This window comes from Protopterus annectens, chromosome 4.part0, assembly GCF_019279795.1.
Source record: "Protopterus annectens isolate FY-2018-M chromosome 4.part0, PAN1.0, whole genome shotgun sequence".
Taxonomy (NCBI): domain Eukaryota; kingdom Metazoa; phylum Chordata; order Ceratodontiformes; family Protopteridae; genus Protopterus; species Protopterus annectens.
The window spans coordinates 899,388,172-899,415,529 of NC_056733.1; the positions used below are offsets into that span (position 1 = coordinate 899,388,172).

The following is a 27,358-nucleotide window of genomic DNA, read 5'->3' on the forward strand; positions in this document are numbered from 1 at the left end:
GGAAAATGATGTTAAGAATATAGATAAAAAATGTTTTGCATACAATGAATCATTTGGAATGAAAGGCTGAATGTGTCAAATTTAATGGAAATGGATATTTTGGCTGTGGAAAAAAGAGCGGGGAAATTAATCATGTGAGTAAAAGATAACATACATAAAGTGAACTTTTCAAAGAGTTTAGGAAGTTAAAAGTGTAAATAATTATAAATAATTGTAAATAATTTGTATATGGTGTAGGTAATGTATATTATGGCTTTTAGTAAAGAACCCTATTCATTTCTGATCACTAGTGGAGCCATAGGGCTGTTGCAAGTGCCTAATGAATTTCAAGATAGAGAAGGAAAGCAGAAAGCAAGTGGTGGGTGCGGTCCTCCAGAATATTAAAATATTACAAACAGACTCTATAAGAGAGGAGACAGTTATTACAAATTTGGAGGAAGAAGGTCTGGAAACGTCTGTGTTGCTAGAGATGATGGATGGAGATGAGCCAGATGTTGATGAGGTAAGCTAGAGTACTATAGTGGATGGCATGCTGGGAGAAGTAACAGAGCTGCGCTGCCAGATGAATCAGGAAAAGGAGCTGAATTACCAGAAGGTGCTGTCAGCAGGTTGGTGTATGCTTGGCCAGTGGAGTAGCTGGTTTTAAAGGTATGCCCCTGCAACAAGGTGTTTTTCTGAGTAGTATAAAAGCTTTTACGAATTGGTAAATAAAGGACAGGAAGATTCTGAGACTGAACTGAAAGAAGACAAGAACTGATGCAAGGACAGAGAAGACCTGTGGTAAAAATCAAAATAAAGAAAAGTGGCATTATTAACAGGTATGAAGTTATGGACAATATTATTTTACCTTTGGGGTTTGAAGTATGCAGAATAAGAGCTGTAATACACTTGGGATTAGAAGACTTTTGTGACGTTAACTTTGAAACTTACTTTACTTGAAATATTATGAATAAGGTAGAAAAAGCTCATTTCTATTATGGCATGAGTATATTTTTCAGAACTTGTGAAAACAGTTAAAGAGGAACATAAATGTGCGGTTCAAAACATCTGACATAAAGGAATATGGGTTAAAGATTTTTTTTCTGTCTATTTGTAATAAAGGTGCAGGAGATAAAAATGTATGATGAAAAACATTCTTAGATGGAGGTGGGAAGTATGCGTAACACTGTATGTGTATGAAAGAAAATTACAACATATTTCAAATGTTATAACAGCGAATGGGAAACACGGAATGTGAGGTATAGGAGTCAACTTAAAGCATGCTCTTTGTGGGGGAGGAGAAGCACTTGGTGCTCGACTGTAATAAAGAAGATGTGGGCAATGCAGGGAACAGGACATACTACAAAAATTGTATGCTTAGAGTGTAGAAAATGTAATGAATTTGGGCATTTTTGTTTGTCTTTTACTAGAAAAGGAAAGGGTTGATGAAGATGAGAAAATTTCAGAAGAAAGGCAATCTGAAAATAATACAACTGATGATATTAATGGAGAAAGTATTATGGGGGCATAACTGAAGAAGAAAATGCACTTAGTGTGAAAAAGGATGCTGGGAATTAGACAGGAAGTGTTTTATAAGGATGCTGGGAATCAGATAGGAAATGTTTTACAAAGAGAAAGTATTTCAGTGCAAGATAAAAAACATAGATGCAACATTAGGAACTGAAGAAGGGAAAGAGAGATTATCTGAGATAAGAAAAAAACAAAAAGAAAATTATCATAAATCCACTGCAGTATGGTTTAGCCAAGGAAAATAAAAATAGGAAATAAAAGACTCAAACAAAGGAAATGGATGACTTAAGAATTTTAGCATTAAATGTAAACAGCAATCAAAATGATATTAGAGCTATGGTAATGACTGAATAGTGTAAAAAAAAGCATTCATGTGACATGTTTGTTGGATATGAGATGTGTGAAGGAAAAAATGAAAAGAATTGAGGCAATATGTGGAAAATATTATATGGTCAGTGGGGAGTGATATGTATTCAGAAATAGGGATTATTTTTAAAGTGAAGTAATCAAGATGCTGGTTGTGATGGAAAGAGTACCTGGAAAACTAGTGATATAGGATATAAGGAAATGGAAAGATGTGTAGAGGTAATTGTAGTTTATACATATACCAGCATGACAGAGAGGAAAAGGTTGTTTGTTGAACTAAAAACGTTATCCTATTAAATATGTCAATTATTGTGGTGGGAGGTTTAACTGTAATTTGAGGAAGGGGATGGGAAACATAACACAAGACATAAAAGTAATAGAGAAGTTATAATAAGCATGTAAGGTTAAAAATAGGAAAAATAGAGAATGGAAATATAAAACAGGGACTTTCACAATTAAAATAGCTTATGTAGTGAATTCAAAAGATATGAAAGAAATAACTGGGGGGGGGGGCTAGAAACAGCTGAGCTTTCAGACCACAAAGCAGTATGGGCTAGAAGAGGAACATTCCAGAGAAGTAAAAAAAGGGAAAGGAAAAATACTGACTGCAGAGATTACTAAAACAGATAAAATGAAAAGGGAACATAATATTTTATCCAACCTCATGGCAATGAGAGTACATTATGAAAACTGGACAGACTGGTGAAGTGATTATAAAAATATAGAAAATATATTTGTAAAAAAAAAGAGTTATGCAAAGGAATAAAAGAGTATATAACAAAATCATTAAAAGACATGAAGAAATAGAACAATGTGGTGACAGAATACGAGAAATTGAAAGAGAGTGGTACGAAGAAATAGAGAAGAGTAAAAATATGTTACTTAGACAAAGATATTTTAAAAGGAAAAGGGAGGGAGTGTTGCAATTTCTTGGAAAAGATGTAAAAAAGAGAATAAAGAATGGATACAATATTTGATAAGGAAGAAAATATTAGATGTAGACAGACTGAAACAATGGCAATTATAGAAAAAAATGCGAGTAGAATGTTTGAAAAGGAAGTAGTACAAGTGGATTGTAAAAAAAAATCTGAAAATGTTAAGAATTCTTTAGAAATGGAGATCACTATGACAGAAACGTAAGCAATAATAAAAGAAAGGAAAAAAGCACCAAGAATATTTGGCTTAGGTTATATTATAAAGAGATTAATGAAAAAGGGAAATTAATATTCTGTAAAATATTAAATGAGTGGATAAAGAAAGGAATAATAGAGGAAGGGATTTTTGGTGGAGTATTTAAATTTATGTGAAAAAAGATGAAAAGATATAAAACCCTGGAGACTGATAACACTGGGAAATACAGATTATATAAAATCTTTACAAAAATATTACAAAAAAGGAGACAGAAGGTTTTGGATGAATTTACTGGAGAAGGGGTTTTCAGACTGAAGGGGTGAGAAGTGAATGAAATGTTAACAGTAAAAGAAGTTATAGATTTAATTTAGCACTAATTTCACTGTCATATGCTGATGGTTTAGTGATTGTGACAAAAATTAAGATATGAATAAATGAAGTCATGGGACAAGTACAGTAATTATCAAAGAAAACTGGTTTACAGCTAAGGCAGAAAGCAAAGGTCTACCGTAACTAAGAAAGTAGTGGAATATATTATACTAAGAAGGAAATAAGTGTATTAGGTATACATTTTGGGGAAGGTATGAAAATACAATAGAACAGTGAAAATAATGTGGATGCTAGGTTAGTCCCACTAGGCTAGTCGCCTCTATTCAGGAGAGACATAAGGTGATATTTATACTTCTTGAGGAAATTTAGCAGGGCATCTTGGAACTTACAAAAAGAAAAAAGAAAATGTTTGAACTCATGGTAAATCAAGTAGTAGCAGAAGCAAGCAAATATATAAACAAAAACCAGTTGCACAACGCTGAAATCGCTGAACTCAATGCAAATGTATTCTTGCTGCTACTAAAATTGCTGAAGTCAATGGAAATTTATTCTTGCTGCACGAGGCAGAACCATTATTTATACACAAAATGCGGCATAACGTTAAGGGTCTTTTTGAAACTAGACAGTACTACAATGTTAATCAGGATTTGAAAAATAGTGGGACTACTCGATGTGGTGTGTGCAAACGGTGCCAATTAATTCTTGAAGACACATTTTTAATTTGAAACAATGACAACTGTTCTGAGGTTGTCTTTTTCAAAGGGAAATGTTTAACCAAAGCAGTGGCATATTTGGCCAAATGCTCAGGATGCCCAGTCTTCTATGTGGGCAAAACAGAGCAGAGCCTTAGAAAACGAATATATGAGCATAACCATGATATTAGCAAAAAGAATGAGAATAATGCTTTATTTTAAGTCTGGTATTCTAAAACAAAGCAAAAATTAATCCTTGGGGAGGTGGCACAAATGTGATCTTAGAAAATAAAGAACTTAGGTGACAACTCAGGTTGCAAGCAACAGTTTTTCCTGGATTAAATGAGAATATTTCTGTTCAGTCAGTTTTGCAAAGGAAGTCTATTAAATTGTGAATTATCCACTTGTTTTTATGCTTCTTACAATTTTACATTATATTTACTTATATTTGATACAAGTTTTTAAGTGAATGGCCATGTGGGGTTTTTGTATTTTAAAGTGTTTTTACATCTTCCTGTTGGTGTTTTCTTTAACATATTTTATTAACACATTTAAATGCATTGATTTTTATCAATTGAGTTTTTAGTTGTATTATTACGTGCTGTGACGTTAATATAAATGTGCAGATTGTGAAGGTTTCCTTATTCTAATGAAGTCCTGGTTATGCATGGATGAAAGTGCTCAATCTCTTGTGTTCTAATAAACTTGATTTTACTACTTTTTGTGATCCTTTGGAACCTGGTTCCTTCACATTACATTGGATATTATAGGAAATGCTGATACAGAGCAAGACAGAAAATGAAGGAGATGTTTTATGGGGAGATATTTTGGATAAAATATGAAAGGAAGAAGTAGAATCAATTCTGAAAGAAGATGGTGGAGCAGAAAGGATTTCTTATGCAGAAAAGGTGAAGAAAGGTGCAAGGGAAATAACAGAAAAGAAATGGAAAGCAGAAGAGAGTGTGAAGTAGTATCTGGTGAGAATTCAAAATAAACAAGAACAAGAACTGGATAGGTATGAAGTTTGGGACAACTTAATAGTTCCTTTGGGTGTAAAAGCCCAAGAGGTAAGAGCTTTATTCTTATAAACAAAGACATTGGGGACATTATATTTGAGACTATTTATGCAATGGAAAAGTTTCTTGGAGAATATAAAAAAAAGGACTGTAATTCCGGGAGCTTCTATGTAATGAAAACATTTAACAGAGAAACCAAAAAGTAAAATTCATGTACAATTTCAAATGGAAGTAGAAAGAGAGACTTTGAAAGGACATTTGAAATGTTTATGTAAAGAAATATTGGACATTGCAAAAGTTTATGACAAAGGGGGTTTACACTGTGCTAAAAATAGAAAAAGATAAAATTATACATATTCCAATCATGATAAATGCTGAAGGAATTAAAGGTGTAGTAAAATACTGGGAACAACCCAAAACATGTTTATTTTTGTGGAAAAGATGGACATTTGATAAATAATTGTGATATAATTAAATATTTGTGGGGAACTAGATCATGACAAATGAGAAATGAAATGCTATAAATGTAACAAAATTGGGCATTTATGAATGGACTGTAATACTGAAAATAATGAAAGAGAAGAAAAAGAAAAAGAACCAACAGAAGAAAGGGTTGAAGTGGTAGAAACAGAATATTAGATAAGGAACATAAAGAAAGAGATATATAAGGACTGGAGGAAGGTTCTGAAATAAGTGATAAGGAACATATAAATTGGAAAGTAGTAAAAGGAAAAAAAAAAGAATTCAAATTGTAAAAGGGTAAAGATAGAAAAAAATAAAGGAACAGGATAAAAGAGAAAATAAAGGAAATGGATGAGAAAATATAATTATAATCGCTAGAAAGATTAGGAAAAGAGAAAGCGATAATTTTAGGATATTTTCAGTGAATATGAATAGTATTAAAAATAAGAAGAATAATATGGGTTTTGGGAATGGTGTAATAAATGTGATATAGATGTAACTGTACTTAAGATACAGGACTTATCAACTGAAGAAAGATTACAAACAGAAAGATTATAGGGAGAGATAAATTGGATTTGGGAAATTACAGATGTTCTGGAATAGGAATTCTTTGTAGAAATACAGTAAAAATGTTAGATATAACTTTAGTGAAAATGGGAAGACTAATTATTGTAGACTTAAAATGGGAAGGACAAGTATACAGAATTATAGCATTACATGCCTACGTTACTTGCAAATAAAGATAAAGTTTATTTAATCAAATTATAGATTATGCAGTGATAAACATGAATATTACAAACAATGGGATGTGAATAAAACAATATGCTATTTAAAGGAAGGTTTGGAAGCAATAGGGAATAACTCTAAATTAACAGAAAAATGAAGAAATATTAGGCATAGTTAAGATAGGAGGAATACAATTTACAATGAATGAAATGTATGTCTTAGGTTTAAAATTTGGTAATAAAAATAGAAGTAAGATGCAATGGGAACGACAATAGAAGAGATAAAAGGAATTTACTTATTTTGGAAAACATATAAACTATCATTTAGAAAAAAAATGTATTTGATACATTCAGTTTTAATGGCAAAAACAGCATATCTAGCAAGTATATTTATTGCTACCAATGATACTGGAAAATTATTTTTACCATTTTTTCATTCGTATGTTGTTCAAGACTGAATTCAGTAAAAAGAAGAATGTTATATGCAAATAAAGATGAAGGTGGTTTAGGGTTAATTAACCCAGTGGTATATGTGGCTTCTCTAAATTTATATAAAATGCTAAAATGGATAAATGAAAAAGAAGAAAGCTTGGTGATAAGAATATTTAAACATAAGTATGAACAATGTTGGGATATGATAAGCAATAAAAGAGAAAACATGTAAAAATTAAAAAATGAAATGTTATCAAGAAAAATTATTAATATGGAAAATATAACCTGATAAAATAGAAAAAGAGAGGAAAACTGGAGTACAAGAATATAATGATACAACATTAAACCATGGAAAAGTTAGCTGAAGAAAAAATAAAACTATAAAAATGACAAATAAATGGTGTAATAAAACAGTAGAATGCAAGACTTTGTGGAGACTGGTAATGGATAAATTGCCAGTAAAAGGGAATATGCCATATACAAAGAAAAGTAAAAGAATATGTTTATATTGTGGTGTAGAGGAAACTACTGACCATGTATGTCTGATAAAGTTGTGGGGAAAATGTGTATAAAGAAATGTTTTGAAAGTTTTGAAAATGTGGATAAGATAGTTATGGGCATGATTAAATATGGGCATTATAAAATAGAAGTTAAAAATATGTTAAAAGAATTGATAAAAAAAAGTTTTGGGTTATATGGAATGACAAGATAAATTAAACTATGTTGCATGGAAAATGGATTTGTAATACTGAATAAAATTAGATGGAGGTTATGGAAAAAGGAGTGTGGGTCTAATAAGGATAGAATTTTGATATTAAAAAAAGCTAAGTATGAATGTATAAACAGCAAAAGAACGATATGGAAAACTGTACCTTGGAAATATCAATAGCCGCAAAACCTGACATGAGTGCCTAGCTAATTAGACTTACTAAAATAAAAAAAAGACAAAATCAACATGAGTGAAATGGAAGGAAAAGCTTTAATAAAACACAGAACTTAGCACTTCCGGTCCTTCCTATACCTAGGGCATCATCAGAGTTAACCACAAAGTAATCACACCACATTTAAATAAAAAAAACATTAAGCAGCAGCCATAAAAAGATCACAATTAATTAAAACCTAAAATCAGTTAAAGGTATAGTATCACAAAAATCACTGTGGTCTGTTAAAATAAAAATATTGTATATATACTCAATAAAAATGTTTAAAATATGTTAACCTTCCTGTAAAAATGATTAACATTAATCTGTAATCATAAAATATAACTTAAATTAATCTTGCTCATAATTTTAAAAAGCCACTTAGTGAGCAGTGGTCATTAATCCCGAGTTTTTCCATTGCATTAAGCTTCAACTGACATAACATTTCTCTGCTCTCTAATAAACTATCAACATCACCACCCCTTTCATTCTGTTCAACTTTATCAATCACAAAAAATAAGAATCTTTCAAAGATGTTCCATCCTTTTGAATGTCTACACAAAGCATTATTAACTTTTTTATTTTTCACATCAATGACTTTCTGGTACCTTTGTTTGCCTTTGCCCTTCCTTTTTGATCCTCCTGGAGATCTCATTGGACCCTGATATTCTTGAGGCTGTTTGCTTTGATGAGTAGCCTCCCCAAACGTCTCAGTGGGGGAAATTAAAAAAAAATGTATTATCCAATACAAAATCATCTCCCAACACATTGGTGGTATTAACAATAAAGGGATCAGTAACAGCAACATGCTTATCAATTGTATCTGACAATCTTTTAGAGACCTTAGGCACAGGGTAAACATGTCTTTCAGCATATTTGAGAGAATCTCTAGCCAACTTCCATTGTTTTCCCTCAACATTATACTTTACCAGTGTGTTTAGGTCAACAAACAACTGATGGTAACTAGAAGCATGTGAAGCAAACATTGAGTTATTCACAATGCTACTGTTAAGCTCTTTAATTTCACTATCTAATTTTTGTAACTTATGTACATTATCCCATATTAAAATCTTGATAATATCCACATCGGTATGGTCAAAAAGCTCAACTAGCTCACTGTTATTTCCACACATGCAGACCTCTGGGAACTTGATTTAAAGTGACACACTTCTATACAAATAAGTTATCCAACTGCAATGATCTGTATTTTTTTAATGAAATACTCCAGTGACTGTAACTGTGCCTGTAAAGATCCCTGGTCTCTTGCTGGGTTGACCGGAAGTGTTAAACTGAATTCAAGAATATGTAGCCAACAATAAATATGAAAGCCGCACTGTCCCACTGATTGTTGCTACCATCAAATCTATCACGACTAGCACCATTGTTGAAAATACCAACATTTTTAGTTACTGGAACTGTTCCTTCAACCCATTCGTAGCATATGTAGAAAATTGCTGCAGCAAAAAATTGTCATATCATCAGATAGGGCTTCCACAGTATAAAACAGCAAAAACTCTCATCAAAAACTTGCCTTTAAATACCAATAACCACAACAACCTGACACAATTGCCAAGTTAATTAAACTTACTAAACTGAAAAACAAAATCATCACAAGTGAAATGGGAGGAAAAGCTTTAATAAAACATAACTTAGTGCTTTCATCCTTTTCTATACTTAGGGCATCATCAGAGTTAACCACAAAGTAATCACACCACATTTAAATTAAAAAAACATTAAGTAGTAGCCATACAAATATCACAATTAATTAAAAAAAAAAACAGTTACAAGGTATAGTATCACAAAAATCACCACAGTCTGTTAAAATAAAAATACTGTATATACTGAATTAAATATGTTTGTAATGTGTTACCCTTCTTGTAAAAAATTTTAACAAAAATATGTAATTGTAAAACAGAATATAATATTAAATTAAATTAATCTTGCCCATAATTTTAAAATGCCACTAATTGCGCAGTGACCATTAATCCCAGGTTCTTCCATTGCATTAAGACTCAACTCCCATAACATTTCTCTTCTCTCTAATAAACAGTTAATATCATCTTCCCTTCCATTCTGTTCGACTTTATCAATCACAAAAAATAAGAATCTTTTAAAGTTGTTACATCCTTTTAAGTATCTATATAAAGAGTTACTAATTTTTTTATTTTTCACATCATAGACATGTTCATCAATATGGTCTTTAAGCCTCCTTACAGTTTTCCCAACATAAAACACTTGGCATGTCATACACGTAGCAAGATATACAACCATTTTAACATTGCAGTTACAATGACCTGGGCATCCTATCGAGTGATCATAACCATTAATTGGAACATGAGGCCCGTCATTAATATATTTACAAAATCTGTACGCCTCATATTTAAACATTTGTGACCTAAGTAAGTTGTCATTCAATGACTTATCAAGCTCTAACCAACCCTTTATATTTTTACCCTTGCCATAAACTATCTGGGGGCTTCACTCAACCATTCATTCATTCCATTCAGGGGTAAATAGTATATTCCAAGAACTCTTAAGGGTTGCTACAATGGTTGGTGCATTCTGACTGCAATAAACTGTCATGGCAACCTTTCTAAACTTTTTTAATATATACATTATATGTTAAGGTTTAGAAAAAAATGGAAATAAATGGGAAGATATAAGTTATGAACATGAATGTATAATTAATGTAGAGAAGTGGAAAAAATGAAAAATTGATAAATGCCATCAAATTATTTACATCCACTTAAAGTACAACCACCTTAAGCAGACAGAGCCTCAGTTTAACATCTTATCAGAAGGCCAGCACACTCAGGAGTGCATTACTCACTAATCCACTGCAGTGTTAACAATATGAAAATGAATCCAATCACCAACACTAAGATTTCAATGCACAGCTTACTCATCCTCCAACACCAAATGCAGGTGTGCTACCTTCTGAATCAGTGACACTATATATTCTCTCCATGGTCTTTATATGCCTCTTTGTCTGTATATGGCAACCTAAACATTAAAGGTTGTATTTTTCTGAATGTGACCTGTTTTACTTATAGATATCGCAAGACAATTTCTAAGCAATGGTTATTGGCAGGAAACAAGGAGAAATGCACTCCTCGGAAAAAGAACATGCATAACTACCTGACACTGACCATTTCCTCTCTAATGTAGTCAGCCATGCACTCTACAGACTTTCTTGCCTCTCAAAACAATACACACCAAAATTATATAGTGCCAAAGTATGGTCCTTTTTTCTGGAAACATACATTATCTAGCTGCTATCCATTAAAAAATGTGTTTCATTTGAAACAGAAATCTCCTGGTACCACAAATATTTTACCTTCCCACACTATGTGTGGCCAGCAAATAGAGGATCTCTGTGGTTTTCTGGCGGATAGTGTTGTCTTCATCTTTCAGGAGGAATTTTAGATTCAGCAAACATCCTGCAAATAAAACACAATAATCACATAAAACAGAAAAGAATAAGGACCACAGACCCAGTAAAACTATGTTTCAGTTGAGAGGTAACATTTAACCACCTTCTTAGCTCATTTCTGGGGAAATGATTCTATAAATTGACATAAAAAGACAGAGCAGATAGAACAATGATGACCTTCTACTGTATTATCTGTAAGTTCATATATTTTTTTTCTCGAATCAGTAGTAAGTACTAAGTCAGTCAAAGGGCCTGTAGTATGAACTTTCCTCAGCTGTTACTATTAAGATACAAATGACTGCTTGCATAACTAGTACCTTCAACAACAACCCTCTCTTTCCTTGTTTTGGATTGTTTTTTTTTTTTAACAAGAAACACATTTATTAAACTATCCCGTACAACAGAGACAATCATACATTTGTATAAAAGAAAACAAACCACACCATACAATCCTAGTTGCAAGCATTTTACATCACAAACCTTACTGACACACTCCCAGTTGCAAAGATTATACATTACTTATATACCCAATCATTTTCAAACATTACATAGCTTGTTTAAGTCCTGCCTTCTTTTAAACCTTAATCCTCCCCTGTATGAATTGTTCTCACAATTTCCATGTTTTTCCTATGTAGTTTGCTTCTACCCTTTTCTAAAGATCTCATTTCCAGTTGTGTTATCTTGGTTACTATATTCACTACTTCTAGTATGGTCTAGATTTTGATTTCCATTTTCTAATAATTGCTTTTTTGGCAGCCATCATAAGGCCTTACAATGTCTAGCCAATTCCGATTTTGTATCATAGATGTTATGGACTCAAATAGTTAGCTCAGAAAAATCATCTCCCTTGTCACACCAATCTACATACCCAGCATCTGTGACAGTGCATCCTGCAGGGAATCCTTAAAGTCTGTCAACTCTTTGCACTCCAAGAAAATATGTTCCGAGTTACCTCTTTCTTCCCTATAACACCTTCAACATTTTCTGTCTATCTGAGGAAAAAATTCTCTGGAGTCTACTTGTGGTATAAAAATATCTATGCAAACATTTCCAAGTAAAAATCCCAAATCTTCCAGATTTGTTGCATATTTGGGAGGCATACATATATCCTCCCATTGTTTCTTTGTAAATTGTTTATCCAATCTCTCTTCTCAATCTTTTCTAACCTCCTCTGAGTCTTATAGTTATTGTGCAATATTGTATATGCTCTACTAATTATTCATTTTTGTAATGGCAGCTTATATTCTAGATTCTACTAAAAACTCTACCAGTGCTTGTCTTTCGTTTAGGAGCCCCTATTCTTTCTCTTGGCCTACACTCTGATATCAATCCTTGATAGGGAAGGCAATCTCTAACCTGCAATCCAAACAAATTCTTGGGATCTTCTCATTCTGTCATCTTTCCCTGTCTAGTTAATTGCTCCCAATACTTGGTTCCTTTGCCAGTTTTTTCCCAATAAATGCTACACCCCTCTTGCCTATTGTCTGTATCCCTAATTGCAGTTATTCCTATCAGCAGAATCGCCTTTCTCCATTCAGTGTTGGCTTAGTTATTAGGATACTTTCTGCTACTTTATAGATAGAATATTCTGTATGATTACTGTTATTCTCCTTAAAGGCGTGCATCCAAAATCCTAGTCTCTCCTTGTTTCTTGAGCTTTCCCTGTTTCATCATCACCCCTATCCACTTTGAATTATAGTTTTCTGCTTGCGCTATGTATAGGAGCCTGTACTGTGTAGCTCTGAAATACCCATTCAAATCAGGTAATCCCAATCTGTCCAGTTCTACTGGAAGAATCAAGTTTATCCCATTTGACTCTTGTCGTCTTCCCTCCCAGATAAAGTTCCTCATCTCTTTATTAATTGCTATCCACATCTTCCCCTCTGGTTGATAAAAATATGCCTGACCTGTATAAGACTAATGGGACTAAGAACATTTTAACTGCTTGTACCTTACTATCCATATCCATATGACAAAGCTTACATTTTCTCAGTTTTTGTATTATCTTTTGATTGGTCACTTCCCACATATCCTTAGCTGCCACAGCAGAATCATTAATCCATACTCCTAAATATGTCATTTTATTATATCCCCATCAATATGGATATTACTGAACCAATTCATATGCGAGTACATAATTTACTGCTATTGCCTTTGATTTAGCTTCATTAATTTTGTATCCCAAAAAGATTTAAAACTGTATCAAAACGTTCCACAACACTGTAATGTCTCTTTCTGGTTTTGTCAGGTATAAAATAATATCATCTGCAAATATAGCCAGCTTTTCTTGACTATCATAGCAATTATCTCCTTGAATTTCTGAGTCCCTTATTTTCTTTGCCAATGGTTATAAATATAATGCAAATAACAAAAGGGAAAGAGGACACCCCTGCCTGGTTCCTCTGCTCAAGTAGAAATTATCAGAGAGGATCCCACCCACTTTAAGTTGTGCCTCTGATTCCTCATATATCCTCTTAATCAAACTTATAATTTTTTCAAGATATGAAAATGCTTCCATTGCCTGCTCATAAAGTTCTAGCATACTCATTCAAATGCTTTCTTTGCATCAAGACCCGCCAACAACAATAATGGTATTTTCTTACGGTCTGCCTCCCTCTGGATCATCAATATTCTGTTAATGTTGTCAAATGTTTGCCTTCCCTCCCAAAACAACACTGATCCATATCTAACATTTTTGCCATTACTTTTCCCATTCTTTTAGCCATTATAGTCATGAACACTTTATAATCATGGTTTAGTATTGAAATGGGCCTATGTGAAGCTAGATCTGATGGATCTTTACCCTCTTTAGGTATTACAGCTACCACTGCTTTCTTCCAGGATGTTGGTACTTTTCCTCCTCTTAAAATGCTGTTAAACAAAACCTTCCAGATCTTTATCAGTTTCCCCCCGTCCTAGCTTCCAAACTTCCTCAAGAATACCATCTATTCCTGGAGAATTTCCTGTAGATTGATTATACATCACAATTTTTATAATATCTCCTCCTATGCTGTTAGTAACTGAGCCTCATCTACCTTTAATCTTGGCATATTTAATTCAATAAATGTTCCCATTTGTATCTTTTCTTGATTTCTATATTTCTCTGCTTTATACAGACTTTCCTAGAATTTCTGAAATATTTCTAATACCTCTAAAGGATCTGTTGTTACCTTCCTTCTTATAGGCTCCCTAAGCTTGGCGATAGCCCTTTCTACTTTCTGTTGAAAGTCATTGTGCTAAACATTTTTGTACTCTAGGGTTATTATCAAAAATAAACAATTGCTTAACAGCAATCTTTCTAAACTCATGTATATTATTGAGGTAATCCCTTATTTTCTACTTAGCATTCTGTAGTTGATCCTCTTCTTGTTCTGTGAGATTTCCCCTATTCTGCAATATTTTAACATTTTTCAGTCCCTGTAAATAATTCTTGTTACTTCTTAACCATAGACTCCTTTCTTTTATTTCCACCCTATTTTTAAACTCCACCTTAATTTTATCTCACTCCTAGTATATTTCAGAAGTAATTTCTATCCTCTTGAATAGCTCCTGAATAATCTCCACTACCCATTCCTTAAATTTCTCTCTTTTCAACAGATAGGTAGTACGCCTCAGTGTCTCATTTTTATTTCTTTACCCTGTGTTTTTATTTTAGTTATTGTTGGCACATGATCTGAAATATTTATTAGGTGTGTGTCAAGATCTTTAATTAAATGCACATGTTCCTGTTAAATGTAAATTCTGTCTAGACCAGTTTTTATGTCTAATACGTAAACTCACTCTGAACTCCTATTACTGAATTCACATCTTCCATACCAAATATTTTCATAAATTTCCTCAAAAATCTACCCTCATTTGTTATACTTTGCCTTCTGTGTCCCCCAGACACATTTTCACTGCTGCAAATCAAATTACAGTCCCCACCTATAAATAATATTCCTTGCTGAAAATTATTATTTCTCCAAGAATTTTCTTAAACTCCATTACAATAGTTTAGGTAGAATATAAATGCATGCCAATGTAATCCTCCTCCTCCCTTGCAAGTAGCCCCTTAGCACTACAAATCTGACATTATCTTTTTTATCCTCTTCTATCACTATTGGAACTCCTCTTGCAATTAATATAAGCACACCTGTTTTCCTTTGTCCCAGATATTCTGCTGAATAACCATCAAGAAAACCATTCTTTATCAAATTCACATGTTCAGTTCTTTCCAAGTGTGTCTTCAGTAACACAGGATCATAGGAGGTTACTAGGCAATTAGCCCTGAGGCCCTTATAAGCCTAGCCAAGAGTTTAGCCCATGTTTAGACAAATTAGCACCTGATGTCCCTGTCCAGCAGGGACACGGGTGGAATCCCAGGGGTATATTTTCTGTTTCCCACCCAGTTATCCAGGTTGCGCTTAAAAAGGGGGTAAAGAGGTACTCTGCTTGATGTGGAGAGGGAGTTTATTACATAGATGGGGGAGTCTCTGGGACACAAATCTGTCCCACCAACAAGTCTTGTTGATGTCAAAGACCAGGCTGAGGCCATGAATGTGGGTTACTTGAGTGGAGCTTGACTTGCGGATATGGAGCAGTCCCATCAAAGTGGAGTCTGTGATCACCTTGTATGCTAGACAGAGGTCACCTCTAAGGAATCTGTATGAAACTGAGTAGTGGGATAGGGCTCTATGCCTATCCATGTATGGTAGATGTTTGAGGCCCTGGATTCTCCTGGTGAGGAACCTCTGTAGTCTCTCCAGCTGCTGCATGTGCTTTGTGAGGTACATGCCGAAAGGGGCATTGTACTCAACAATGGGTCTTATAAGGGAAGAATAGAGGGATGTTATGACCTCCTCGTCCCTGGATGAGATACCCGTACTTATGAGGTGGGCCATGTACAAAGTGTTCCATACAATGGAAGCAACATGGTAGTTAAAAGTCAGGTTGCTATCAACCAGGGTGCCCAAATCCTCATGTAGAAGGCTTTCCATACAACGGAAGCAACATGGTGGTTAAAAGTCAGGTTGCTATCAACCTGGGTGCCCAAATCCCTCACGACTAATTGCGTGCTTAGGATGTTATTAATGTGATTATTTGTGGGGAAATCATTGTGATGACCATACCCTGGCCCAGCAATCAAGGAGCCTCAATCCTCACCACTAACACCAGGGAGGTTGTCTCCTAGAAGAGGAAAGGATAACTAATGCAGACAGTAAAGTATAATTTCCCTTAAGTTCACACAGAGATCACAGTCAGTCTGGGGCTGGTTGCTCCCTTGCTCTCCAGGTCCCCAATAAGACTCCCCACTGGCACAGCTATAGGGTCCAAATCTCAGCCTAGCTGGCAAGCTAACCTTCAGTACCCTTCTCTGTCCAACCAGTGCTTCGTGTCTCTGCCCATGTAGCTGACACACACCCACACTTTGAGATAAGTATTTATACAACTTCACAGACACTCCTAGGAAAGGCTGACACAGATTCTTTAGCTGTGCCCCTTTACCCAGACTATATGGTAGTAATTACTGTCATCACCAGCTTATATTATCAGCTACCCAAAGGCCCTTGAAACGGTGTCCAATTATTACTTTGCAATATTATCATCCAATTGGTAATGTGACTATTCAGTCTTAAGGCTTATTAGAGTGGCTTATTAATGATAACCTCTATACATATGCAATGTACTCTAGAGCCTACTATCTCAACACAAACCAGCCACAGGTAAAGGTTTTTAAAATATTTAATAATAAATAATTAAAACACAAGACAATACTACTGCACCACAGAGATATCTAAGAGTTCAGAGATCACAAAGAAACTTAAAACAATACTGTAGGACAGGTATGACATCAAAGAAAAACACAATCTAACTTTCTAATCTTTAGCTAATCTTAAGAGAAAACACAGTGCTATAATCCTACTTACATACATAAAGAGCATAAGCAGTACTGGGGTTGATGGTCCAAGACAGATGCTTTCAGTCTCTCAATGAACAATAGTTTTTAAAACACTAACAAAACAGCTCTGCTAAGGCCCTCCCAAATTACATCATTTTGCCACTTAGGTTTTCCCAGTATTCACATTACATCATTTTGACAGTCTGGAGTTCCCAGGCCACAAACTGCATTATTTAGCAAGCTAACACCTGCTAAGGAAACTACAACAATAAAAGATATTTCACATGTATACTCTCAATTATTCATTAAGTTAAGACAATAGAAAGAATGTGTTCAGCCAGACGCTTCAGCACCATTTTTTTTAGATAATTGTAACTTCAAAGAAAATTTGAAATGCTTGGCTTGATTTTCCTTACAGCAGATGGCAATGTTGCAACAATTTTGAAGTTCACATTTTACAGTGTTTTCTTTCATTTAAAAACACAAGCCTGTATTTTACATTTATTTATACAAATGCTAAAATTATGTATCAAATTCTATTTGACTAGGCTGGCAGCCTTCCCCCGTCTTTCCCCAATCTTCACATCTCTTCCCCCTTGGAGAACTCAAGCTAGTTTTTCAAGTGACCCTTGAGAAACGCCGCTTGAGAGGGTTAGGTCTATCTGAGGGTACCGCACCTCATTCCCTGCCTTGAGAGCCTGTCTGCATTGGCATTGCTAATCCCACTGCGGTGCTGCACTGACATATCATATGTTTGCAACCCCAGGCTCCATCTTAGCAATTCAGCATTTTGCTGACTGGCGCTGTTTAATCATATTAGAGGGTTGTGATCTGTCCTTACAGTGAATTTTCTTCCATACAGATAAGGCTGAAGTTTCTGCAATGCCCACACTATAGCTAGACATTCCTTTTCTATAACTGCATAGCATTCCTCCCTGGGTTGGAGCCTACAACTGAGATAAACCACTGGGTGCTCTTCCCCCTCTGAAGAAATCTGACTAAGTACATCCCCCACCACATGGTTCGAAGCATCCACCTGTACAACAAATTATTTGTTGTAATCTGGACTGGCTAACAAAGGGGGTCCTCCCAAAGCTTCTTTAAGCTTCTGAAATGCCTGCTCACATGCTGGGGTCCACACAACCTTATCTGGCCTGTTCTTCCTTGTCAGGTCTGTGAGGGGAGCAACTATCGTACTATAACTGGGGAGGAACGTTCTGTAGTACCCTGCTGCCCCTGAGAATGCCGTCACCTGCTTTTTGGCAACATGTGCAGGTCATGCCTGAATAGCTTCCACTTTGGCAGGGTCTGGCCTTATCTTACCACTCCCCACTCTATGTCCTAGGTAGGAGACCTCTGCCATACCCACCTGACATTTGCTCGGCTTAACGGTCAGCCCTGCCTTCTGTAGCCTGCCCAGCACCTCCCTGACATGCCAAAGGTGCTCTGGCAAAGAATGGCTGTAGATGGCAATATCATCTAGGTAAGCAAGTGCATACCCTCCTGCTCCTGCTAGGATATGATCTACCAGCCTCTGGAAAGTCGCCGCGGCATTCATCATCCCAAAGGGAATCTTTGTGAACTCATACAAGCCAAAAGGAGTCACAAAGGCTGACTTCTCTCTAGCACTGGGTGTCAAGGGCACCTGCCAGTAACCCTTGGTAAGATCAATGGTTGTAGGATACTTAGCCCTACTCAGCTGCTCTAGGGCCTCATCTGTTTTAGGCATAGGGTAAGCATCTGACTCTTTATGACTATTTAATTTCCTGTAAGCCACACAGAACCTGGTGCTGCCATCCTTCTTTGGCACCAACACCACTGGCAAGGCCCAAGGACTGTTGAATCACCCCTAGTTGCAACATCTTCTGTACCTCTTTCCTCAGAGTCTGTTTGACTCTCTCAGGCACCTTATAAGGGGCCTGCCTAATAGGCCTTTGGGGTCCTGTGTCCACCTGGTGCTGCACCAGGTGGGTGATCCCTAGTTTCCCAGTGAATCTGTCCCCAAATTCAACAATGCTCGGATTTCTCGAACCTGGGTAGGAGATAGCTGCTGGGACATAGCTACCCCTTCCACCGAGGTGTCAGCCCGAGCCTCACTGAGGAGATCAGTCCCCAGATCTCCCTCAGACTCCTCCTGCAATCCACTGCAAATACTCAGCACAAGTGCCTCCCTATCATGGTAAGGTTTCATCATGTTAACATGGTACAATTTGTGCTCCTGCCATCTGCCTAGCACTTCCACCATGTAATTAACATCACTTACCTTTCTTACCACCTTGTACGGTCCCTCCCAAGCTGCCTGCAGCTTGTTGTGTCTGACAGGAATGAGAACCATTACCTGCTGTGCCACAGCATATTCCAGTAGCTCGAGCATTCCTGTCATACCACACCTTTTTACTGTTGTTGGGCTTCTGCCAGGTTGTCCTGGGCCAAGCCCGTGAGTTCCCTGAGCCTTGACCTGAGGGTTAGGATGTATGCCACAACAGACTCCTTGTGAGTCTCACACTCACCTTCCCACTCATCTCAAATTAAATCTAGAGGTCCCCTCACCCTATGCCCATACAGCAACTCAAAGGGTGAAAAACCTGTGGATTCCTGGGGAACCTTTCTGTAAGCAAACAACCGATGGGGCTAATATTTGTCCCACTCCCTCTTAAACTGATCTGCAAATGCCAGTAGCATGGACTTGATTGTAGAGTTTAACCTCTCAACAAGACCATTAATCTGGGAATGGTAGGGGGTGGTCTTCATGTGCTTTACCCCACAGGACTTCCACAGACAAGCCAGCACATCTGACATGAAACTGGCACCTCGGTCAGTCAGCATTTCTTTTGGGAAACCCACCCTGCTGAAAAATCTCTAACAAAGCATTCGCCACCTTCTCTGCCTCAATGGAGGACAAAGCCACTGACTCAGGGTATCGTGTAGCATAATCCACTACCACTAGGATATACTTTTTCCCCTGTGGAACATGGGGTACTCAGACGACCCACAATATCCATAGCTACCCTCTGAAATGGCTCCTCAATCACAGGCAAAGGTATCAAAGGAGCTCTCACCTTGTCTCCTGCCTTGTCAACCTTTTGGCACTGCTCACAGGTCCTGCAGTACCCTGTTACACCTTTGGAAATTCCAGGCCAATAGACGTTTTGCATAATGCGCCTCTTTGTACATTTTATGATCATATGACCTGCAAAGGGAATATCATGGGCTATGGCTAGAAGCGCCAAACGGTAAAGTTCTAGGCACTACCAACTGCTGTCCTCTCTTACCTTCTAGCCCTCCCTCATGGTTCCACTTTCTGTATAGTAACCCTTTGTCCCAGTATACAGATTCCCCCTTCCCTTGAGAATCAGGTGCCTCCCTAGCTACCTGCCTCAGGCCTTGCAATGTAGGGTCTGAGAGCTGAGCCTGTCTCAACTCCCTCCTTGTAACCCTTCCCAGCTCCCCTTCCACTGGAAGTCTGGCATCCTCTGACAGTGGTGCCTCACTGTCAGCCTGGGTACTACTACTCACCTCTACCTTTGCAGTTACTCTGTCCAAACATCCGTACCCAGCAGCTGTGGCTCGCCTTCAGTTTCACTGCTACAGAGCAGCTCACTCCCTGAAGTAACCACCTCAGCAGTCCTGGCTGCAAGTATGCAGTCTGTCTGGGACTCCCCCAGGCTACCAGACCCACATGCTTGTCTCTTAGCCTCACTGCATGTAACTGCATGAGTACATAGTACTGCCTCATCCAAATCCTTCCCTCTCAGGACATTTGCAGGATGGTAGTTCCATACCCCTGTTGTCTCAAGCAATCCACTCTTGGCATTTTGTCTTTCCCACTTACTGGCTCCCTCACCTTTGGTTCCCCACCTTGCCTCCATGGACACCTGTATGCCACATGGCCCCACTGGTTGAATTCAAAACATTTCACCCTAGCTCCTGGACGTGTACCTGGACTAGTGGCTTCCCCTGCTACTGGCAGATTCTGTTGGGGCAGTCTGTGCTGCCCACCATGGGTTCCTTTAGACCCATGAGCAGTACTGGGGGTCCCCTTCCTGTGCAGGGCTGCCTTGCTGGCCAGGTATAGGTCTCCCTCCTTCCCCAACTCATCTGAAGTAGGACATTGTCTATCAGCTAACCAGATCCTCATGTCCTCAGGCAAAGTGCTAAGGGCTTGTTCCCTCACCAAAAGGTCTGCCAGCCCTTCAAAAGTGGTGACCTGACATCTACTCACCCAGCTATGAAAATAAGTGCTCAGTTCAACAACAAATTCACATACATTTTCAACTGCCTTGCGTCTATGCTCACAAAACTTTTTCCTATACATTTCAGGTGTTAGCTTAAAACATTGTAACAGACATTTCTTTACAGCAGTATAATCAAAACAGACAGGGTCAGGCATTTGTGATATACAAGTTACAGCTTTCCCATAGAGTAAAGGGGTCAGGAACTGTACCCAGAGTCTTTGGTCAACACTATACTGTTTGCATACCCTTTCAAACATGTGAATGAAACTATCAAAATTATCCCCCTCTTTAAATTGCGGAAGAAATTTACTGACCTGTTGTGCTTCTGGGGTCCAGTTACTCCCTTCCCCATTACCTCCATGACTCTGGCGAACAGTCAGCATTTCCCTCTCATGCTTCCTCTGGCGCTCCTTTTCTTCAGCTTCTATCTCCAAACGCCTAGCCTCTAACTCAAGTCTCTTTAGCTCCAGCTGGATTTTTAAGTCCACTGCAGAAAGGTTGAGCTGTCCATTCCCCGAGGATATTGTATCTCCACTGCCAGTCTGATTGTCTTTCGCAGAAAGGTTGAGCTGTCCATTCTCTGAGGAGACTGTATCTCCACTGCCAGTCTGATTGTCCTCCTGGATGCTGTTTATTGATGCAGCTGTAACCAAGGCTGCAATCATTTCTGCCTTAGTCATGTTTCCATGCACCAGTCCTCTAGCCTGGCACATCTCCACCAGCTGGCTCCTTGTCAGCTTTCCATACTCCTGTGCTGACATGCTGCTTGCTCAGCCTGACTAACTAAGCTAACAAAAGAAATAAAACAATTGTGATCTGAACTCTGAGTATACACTGTGTGGCTGATTTACAGTACAAAACACCTTCAGAGTTCACTGTACATAAGCTACATGATTCACTCTACACACACCACTGCCAAGCACTTGTGAGGATATCTTATATAACCACTGCCACCACTGTGTGATGACCATACCCTGGCCCAGCAATCAAGGAGCCTCAATCCTCACCACTAACATCAGGGAGGTCATCTCCCAGAAGAGGAAAGGATAACTAATACACACAGTAAAGTACAATTTCCCTTAAGTGCACACAGAGATCACAGTCAGTCTGGGACTGGTTGCTCCCTTGCTCTCCAGGTCCCCAATAAAACTCCTCACTGGCAAAGCTATAGGGTTCAGATCTCAGCCTAGCTGGCATGCTAACCTCCAGTACCCTCCCTGTCCAACCAGTGCTTCATGTCCCTGCCCAGGTAGCTGACACACACCCACACTTTGAGATAAGTATTTATACAACTTCATAGACACTCCTGGGAAAGGCTGTCACAGATTCTCTAGCTGTGCCTCTTTATCCAAACTATATGGTAGTAATTACTGCCACCACCAGCTTATATTATCAGCTACCCAAAGGCCCTTGAAAGGGTGTCCAATTATTACTGTGCAATATTATTATCCAATTGGTAATGTGACTATTCAGTCTTAAGGCTTATTAGAGTGGCTAATTATGATAACCTCTATAAATATGTAATGTACTCTAGAGCCTACTACCTCTACACAAACCAGCCACAGGCAAAGGTTTTTAAAATATTTAATAATAAATAATTAAAACACAAGACAATACTACTACACCACAGAGATATCTAACAGTTCAGAGATCACACAGACACTTAAAATAATACAGTAGGACAGGTATGATCTCAAAGAAAAACGCAATCTAACTTTCTAATCTTTAGCTAATCTTAAGAGAAAACACAGTGCTATAATCCTACTTACATACATAAAGAGCATAAGCAGTACTGGGGTTGATGGCCCAAGATAAATGCTTTCAGTCTCTCACTGAACAATAGTTTTTAAAACACTAACAAATAGCTCTGATAAGGCCCTCCCAAATTACATCATTTTGACACTTAGTGTCAAAATGATGTAATGTGAATACTGGGAAAACCTTAGTCTGGAGTTCCCAGGCCACAAACTGCATTATTTAGCAAGCTAACACCTGCTTAGGAAACTACAACAATAAAAGACATTTCACATGAATACTCTAACAATTATTCCTTTAGTTAAGACAACAGAAAAAATGTGTTCAACCAGACCATTTTTTAGATAATTGTAACTTCAAAGAACATTTGAAATGCTTGGCTTGATTTTCCTTACAGCAGATTGCAATGTTGCAACAATCTTGACATTCACATTTTACAGTGTTTTCTTTCATTTAACAACACAAGCCTGTATTTTACATTTATTTATACAAATGATAGAATTATGTATCAAATTGTATTTGACTAGGCTGGCAGCCTTCTCCTATCTTTCCCCAATCTTTACAATCATTCTCTCCAAAGGGGATGATGATGCATTTTTTGGTATTTAGCTTGAGGCCATGTTTCTGGCACCAGTCATTTGTCTGAGACCCTCTTGGAGGATGTCTACATCACTAGGGGAATTGATGACAGCACCCAGCTTGCAGTCATCTGCAAACTTGGTCAGTCATAGCCCACTGGTTTTGGCCTGCACTTCAGAAAAGTATATCCCAAATAACAGAGGCCCCAAGACCGAACCTTGGCGTACGCTGCTTGTTACATATTTGAGGTGGCTTCCCCTATTTTCACTACTTGGGTTCTATCAGTGAAACAGTTTGTTACCCATCTGATAACATATGGATTGATGCCTAGTTGAGAGAGTTTATCAATTAAGCCTGAGTGGGGAATAGTGTCAAAGGCTTTGGCCAGGTCAAGGTAGGCAGTGTGCACAGTCTTCCTTTCGTCCATGGCTTTGGTGACCGTCTCAAAGAAGTTGACCAAATTTAGCAGATGTGACCTCCCCCTGACGAAGCCAAACTGTGTGGGATCAAGTGTTTGGAGGTTGTCAATGTCCTTGTTAATGAGGTCCATGATAATCCATTCCATGGCCTTGCAGATCAGGCTAGTTAGGTTGATGGGTCTATAATTTCCCAGATCAGTGGATGCTCCATCATTACTTAAAGTGATGACAGTGACAGTCCTCCACTCAGCTAGGATGAAGCCAATACTCAGGCTTTGGTTGAACAGTGTGCCTAATGGTGCTGCAAGTTCCTATTTGAGTTCACGTAGGATGCAGCCTATGATGCTATTGGGTCCCATGGAGACTATTTTTTTGCATTTGAGAGAGCAGTGATGACCTGTTTTTCCTAGATCTATGGGGATGGGGGGAAGGTACTGGGGAATGTCTTGATTTAATGATTGGGGGACAGAGGGGTAAAGTTATCACTGAATCCTTGCGGAGGATGATTTAGTCCTGTCAGGTATTCCTGATTCTATGCATCTATATAAATGCTCATATAGTGCTTTGGTGGAGTTTTGGATATTGGTTCCTACAGAAGGGAAGGGGGCTGTGAAGCTGTTTATACCATCCCTCAGGAGGCTGTAATCAGGTTTGGAGAAGTTTTTATGTCTGATCCTAGCTAGAGGTAAGTTGGGGAGATGGTGACTTTGAAAGTGACCACTTTGTGGTCATATCTTACCAGGAAGGATGATACTATAGGGATGCTGCAGTGGTTACTCCTGTTGGTTAATACCAAGTCCAAGATATTATCATCTCTTGTGGAGGTATCGACTAGCTGTTCCAAGGCATTTGCATTGACAAAATCAAGGAATCTCTGGGCATTTGTGTTCTGGTATGAGTAGTTCTTTCAATCTATGTTTGGGAAGTTAAAGTCACCCAGGATCAGGGTAAAGGGATGAATCTTGATAGATTTGAACATGTCCAAATAGGCAGACTGGGCATCCTGAGTCAGATTTGGGGGCAGGTAGCTAGCTATGATTTGAATAGGGGTCTTGTCAATGGTTAACTGGACCTGGAGTGTCTCCTGTGCATCATACTGTTTGACCAGCCTGGAGGTGTGTATGTCTTTAATGCATACTGAAACTCCCACCTCCTTTGGCTTTACTGCCCAGAGTTTGGGATCTGAATGTATGATACAATGAGTAACGAGATAAGGCTGGGGTGCTCTCAGTAGCAATATGCACTCTACAGTTTTAATACGGTTCAATGTTCTTTCTTTTTTTTATTTATCTGAGACCACTGACATTTAAAGGCATTACAGAAAGCATCATTGTATTACAACATTATTATTCCCACCTTTTATGTATAACATTTTTTTTGTTAAATGTTTAGTTCCAGTTTGTGTGCTACATGCAAACACTGTTTGGCAGGATGAACTTTTGTATAGTTGCTTCTTGTCATATCCATTTGAGCCTATGTCACTTCTTACAAAATTTTTTATTTCAAAGTCCTCAAAAAAAACCCTCAAATACCTTCTAAAACTTATTAATTTAATACTAACACACAAAACTACATACATCATCAAATATTGTAATTTTACCTTCCTAATAGGAACAAATGTCCCATACTGATAGCCAAACTCAGAGGCTTGAATTAACCTTAGCATGATTATTCATGCTAAGACACATGGTGCAGCCTGTGCTTCTACTAAGTGCTAACTGGTTTTGTCTTATCGTTGTAGCTTTCCCAGATGGGAAAAGCCCTGAATGCTTTCAGAGTACATTAACTCGCAGCCAGTTTCTCTTTTCTTTTTTTTCCCAGTCGATCACTCTTTGCCAGACTGAAACCAATTCTCTTTATCAGATTGTCTCCATGCAGACACGAGAACCAGACAGCCAGTTTCTCATTATCAGATTTTCTCCATGGAGACATGGGAACCAGACAGTCAATTTCTCTTTATCAGATTGTCTCCACTGAAACATGAGGGTCAGACACAGAACTGCTACTAAGAATACATTAATTTGATCAAAAAAGCCTCATAATATTTAATATTCTTTTTCATTTACTTACTTTCTATTAAAACTTTTTATTAAATCAATCTAAGTTCCTTTATCCTGTCATTTTCCCATGCAAGAATGAGGAAAAAGCACTTAAAAAATTATTTTGTCATTGCAGTGCCTACATTTCTTAAAACTGAACAAGAAGAGAGAGAGAGAAGGGAGAAAGGAAGGAAAAAAAGAACAGCATCACTTATTTATAATCCCCATTACACTTAAAAATAACAGAAAACTTTACTTTATAGCATGCAAAGAAAATCATACACCACAAAAACAGTACTATTAAGAAAAAAGGGCTTCTGTACTTAAGAGTTAACGTTTTTCCCTCTTTTCCCCTCCCCAAAGCATTTTTCTGAACATTAATGACATTAAGTAGGGCATATACTTTATAGTCCTCCACAAGTGCAACAGATTCTGAAAAAGTCTAATATTTCCAGATTTTCTTGTTCTGTCATATTTCACAGATAATTATTGCATTGTAATCCCACATTAAGTTACTGGTTTTATTACTGTTCATCTCCATCTCCCAAATCCTGTCTCTGCTTCATTTCCAGTGTACTTTTGATTCTTCTAGTCAACTCTCTTGCGCCCTTCCTTCTCTCCAACATTTTCCATTGAAACAGTGGAAAGGTTTCACAGGTACAGTCTCTCTGTGTTTTTTTTATTACCAGAAGAACAAGAAGAATCTCATTCTGTTTCACAGATCACTTTTTGTTGGACAAACTTTTGTTATTTCCTGCTCAGCAAGTACTTCATGAAAACATGATTTTGTCCCTCCAGGGTAGAATTCATTGAAGACAGCTGGGTACAGCAGTTTGAATCTCACACCTATGTCAACATTCCCTGAATAGTGGAATGAATTTACTCCTCTTCTGCTTGGTATATAATGAGTAATCATTCTTCACAAACACTCTGCTTTCTCCCACTTTTAGTATTTTTTCCTTCTGCCACAGTTTTGTCAAAATCAACTCCTTCTGCTGGTAGGATTACATCTTTACTATTAAAGATCTAGGTTGCTTTCTCATAACCAGATTTGGAGCATACACACAATGTGCCCTTTCAACTAACAACTCCTGCTGTGGAATACTAGTCCAGTTGCTTATTTGTGCTTTCATAAAATTAATGCAGTCTGTTCCTTCCAGCTTCTCTGGTATAGCTGAAAATCTCAGGTTTTCCCTACATGTTCTGTCCTCTAAATCCATTATTTTTTTAAACATCTCTTCCTAAGCAGCCTCATATTCAGACAGCCTTTTCTTCATTTCAACCTCTAATTTTTGCAGCTTTATAACCTCATCTGAATATCTGTTTAAAGCTTCTTCCATTTTTTTCCAGCTTTTTGTTGTTTGTGTTTATTTACTCCAACAGTGTTTTGTTTATTTTAACCAGGTCTGTGTGCAGTTGGTCATATCTTCTAGTAGT

The 27,358-nt window shown here is 37.3% G+C and overlaps 1 protein-coding gene across 1 annotated transcript in view; it reads right to left on the reverse strand.

Moving 5' to 3' along the window:
- LOC122800365 (radial spoke head 14 homolog) overlaps positions 1-27,358 on the reverse strand; it is a 355,258-nt gene that overhangs the window by 257,900 nt on the left and 70,000 nt on the right. The window contains exon 4 of the mRNA XM_044069814.1: positions 10,921-11,023. Within this exon, the coding sequence (XP_043925749.1) occupies positions 10,921-11,023 (103 nt within the window). The remainder of the gene's footprint in view (positions 1-10,920; positions 11,024-27,358) is intronic.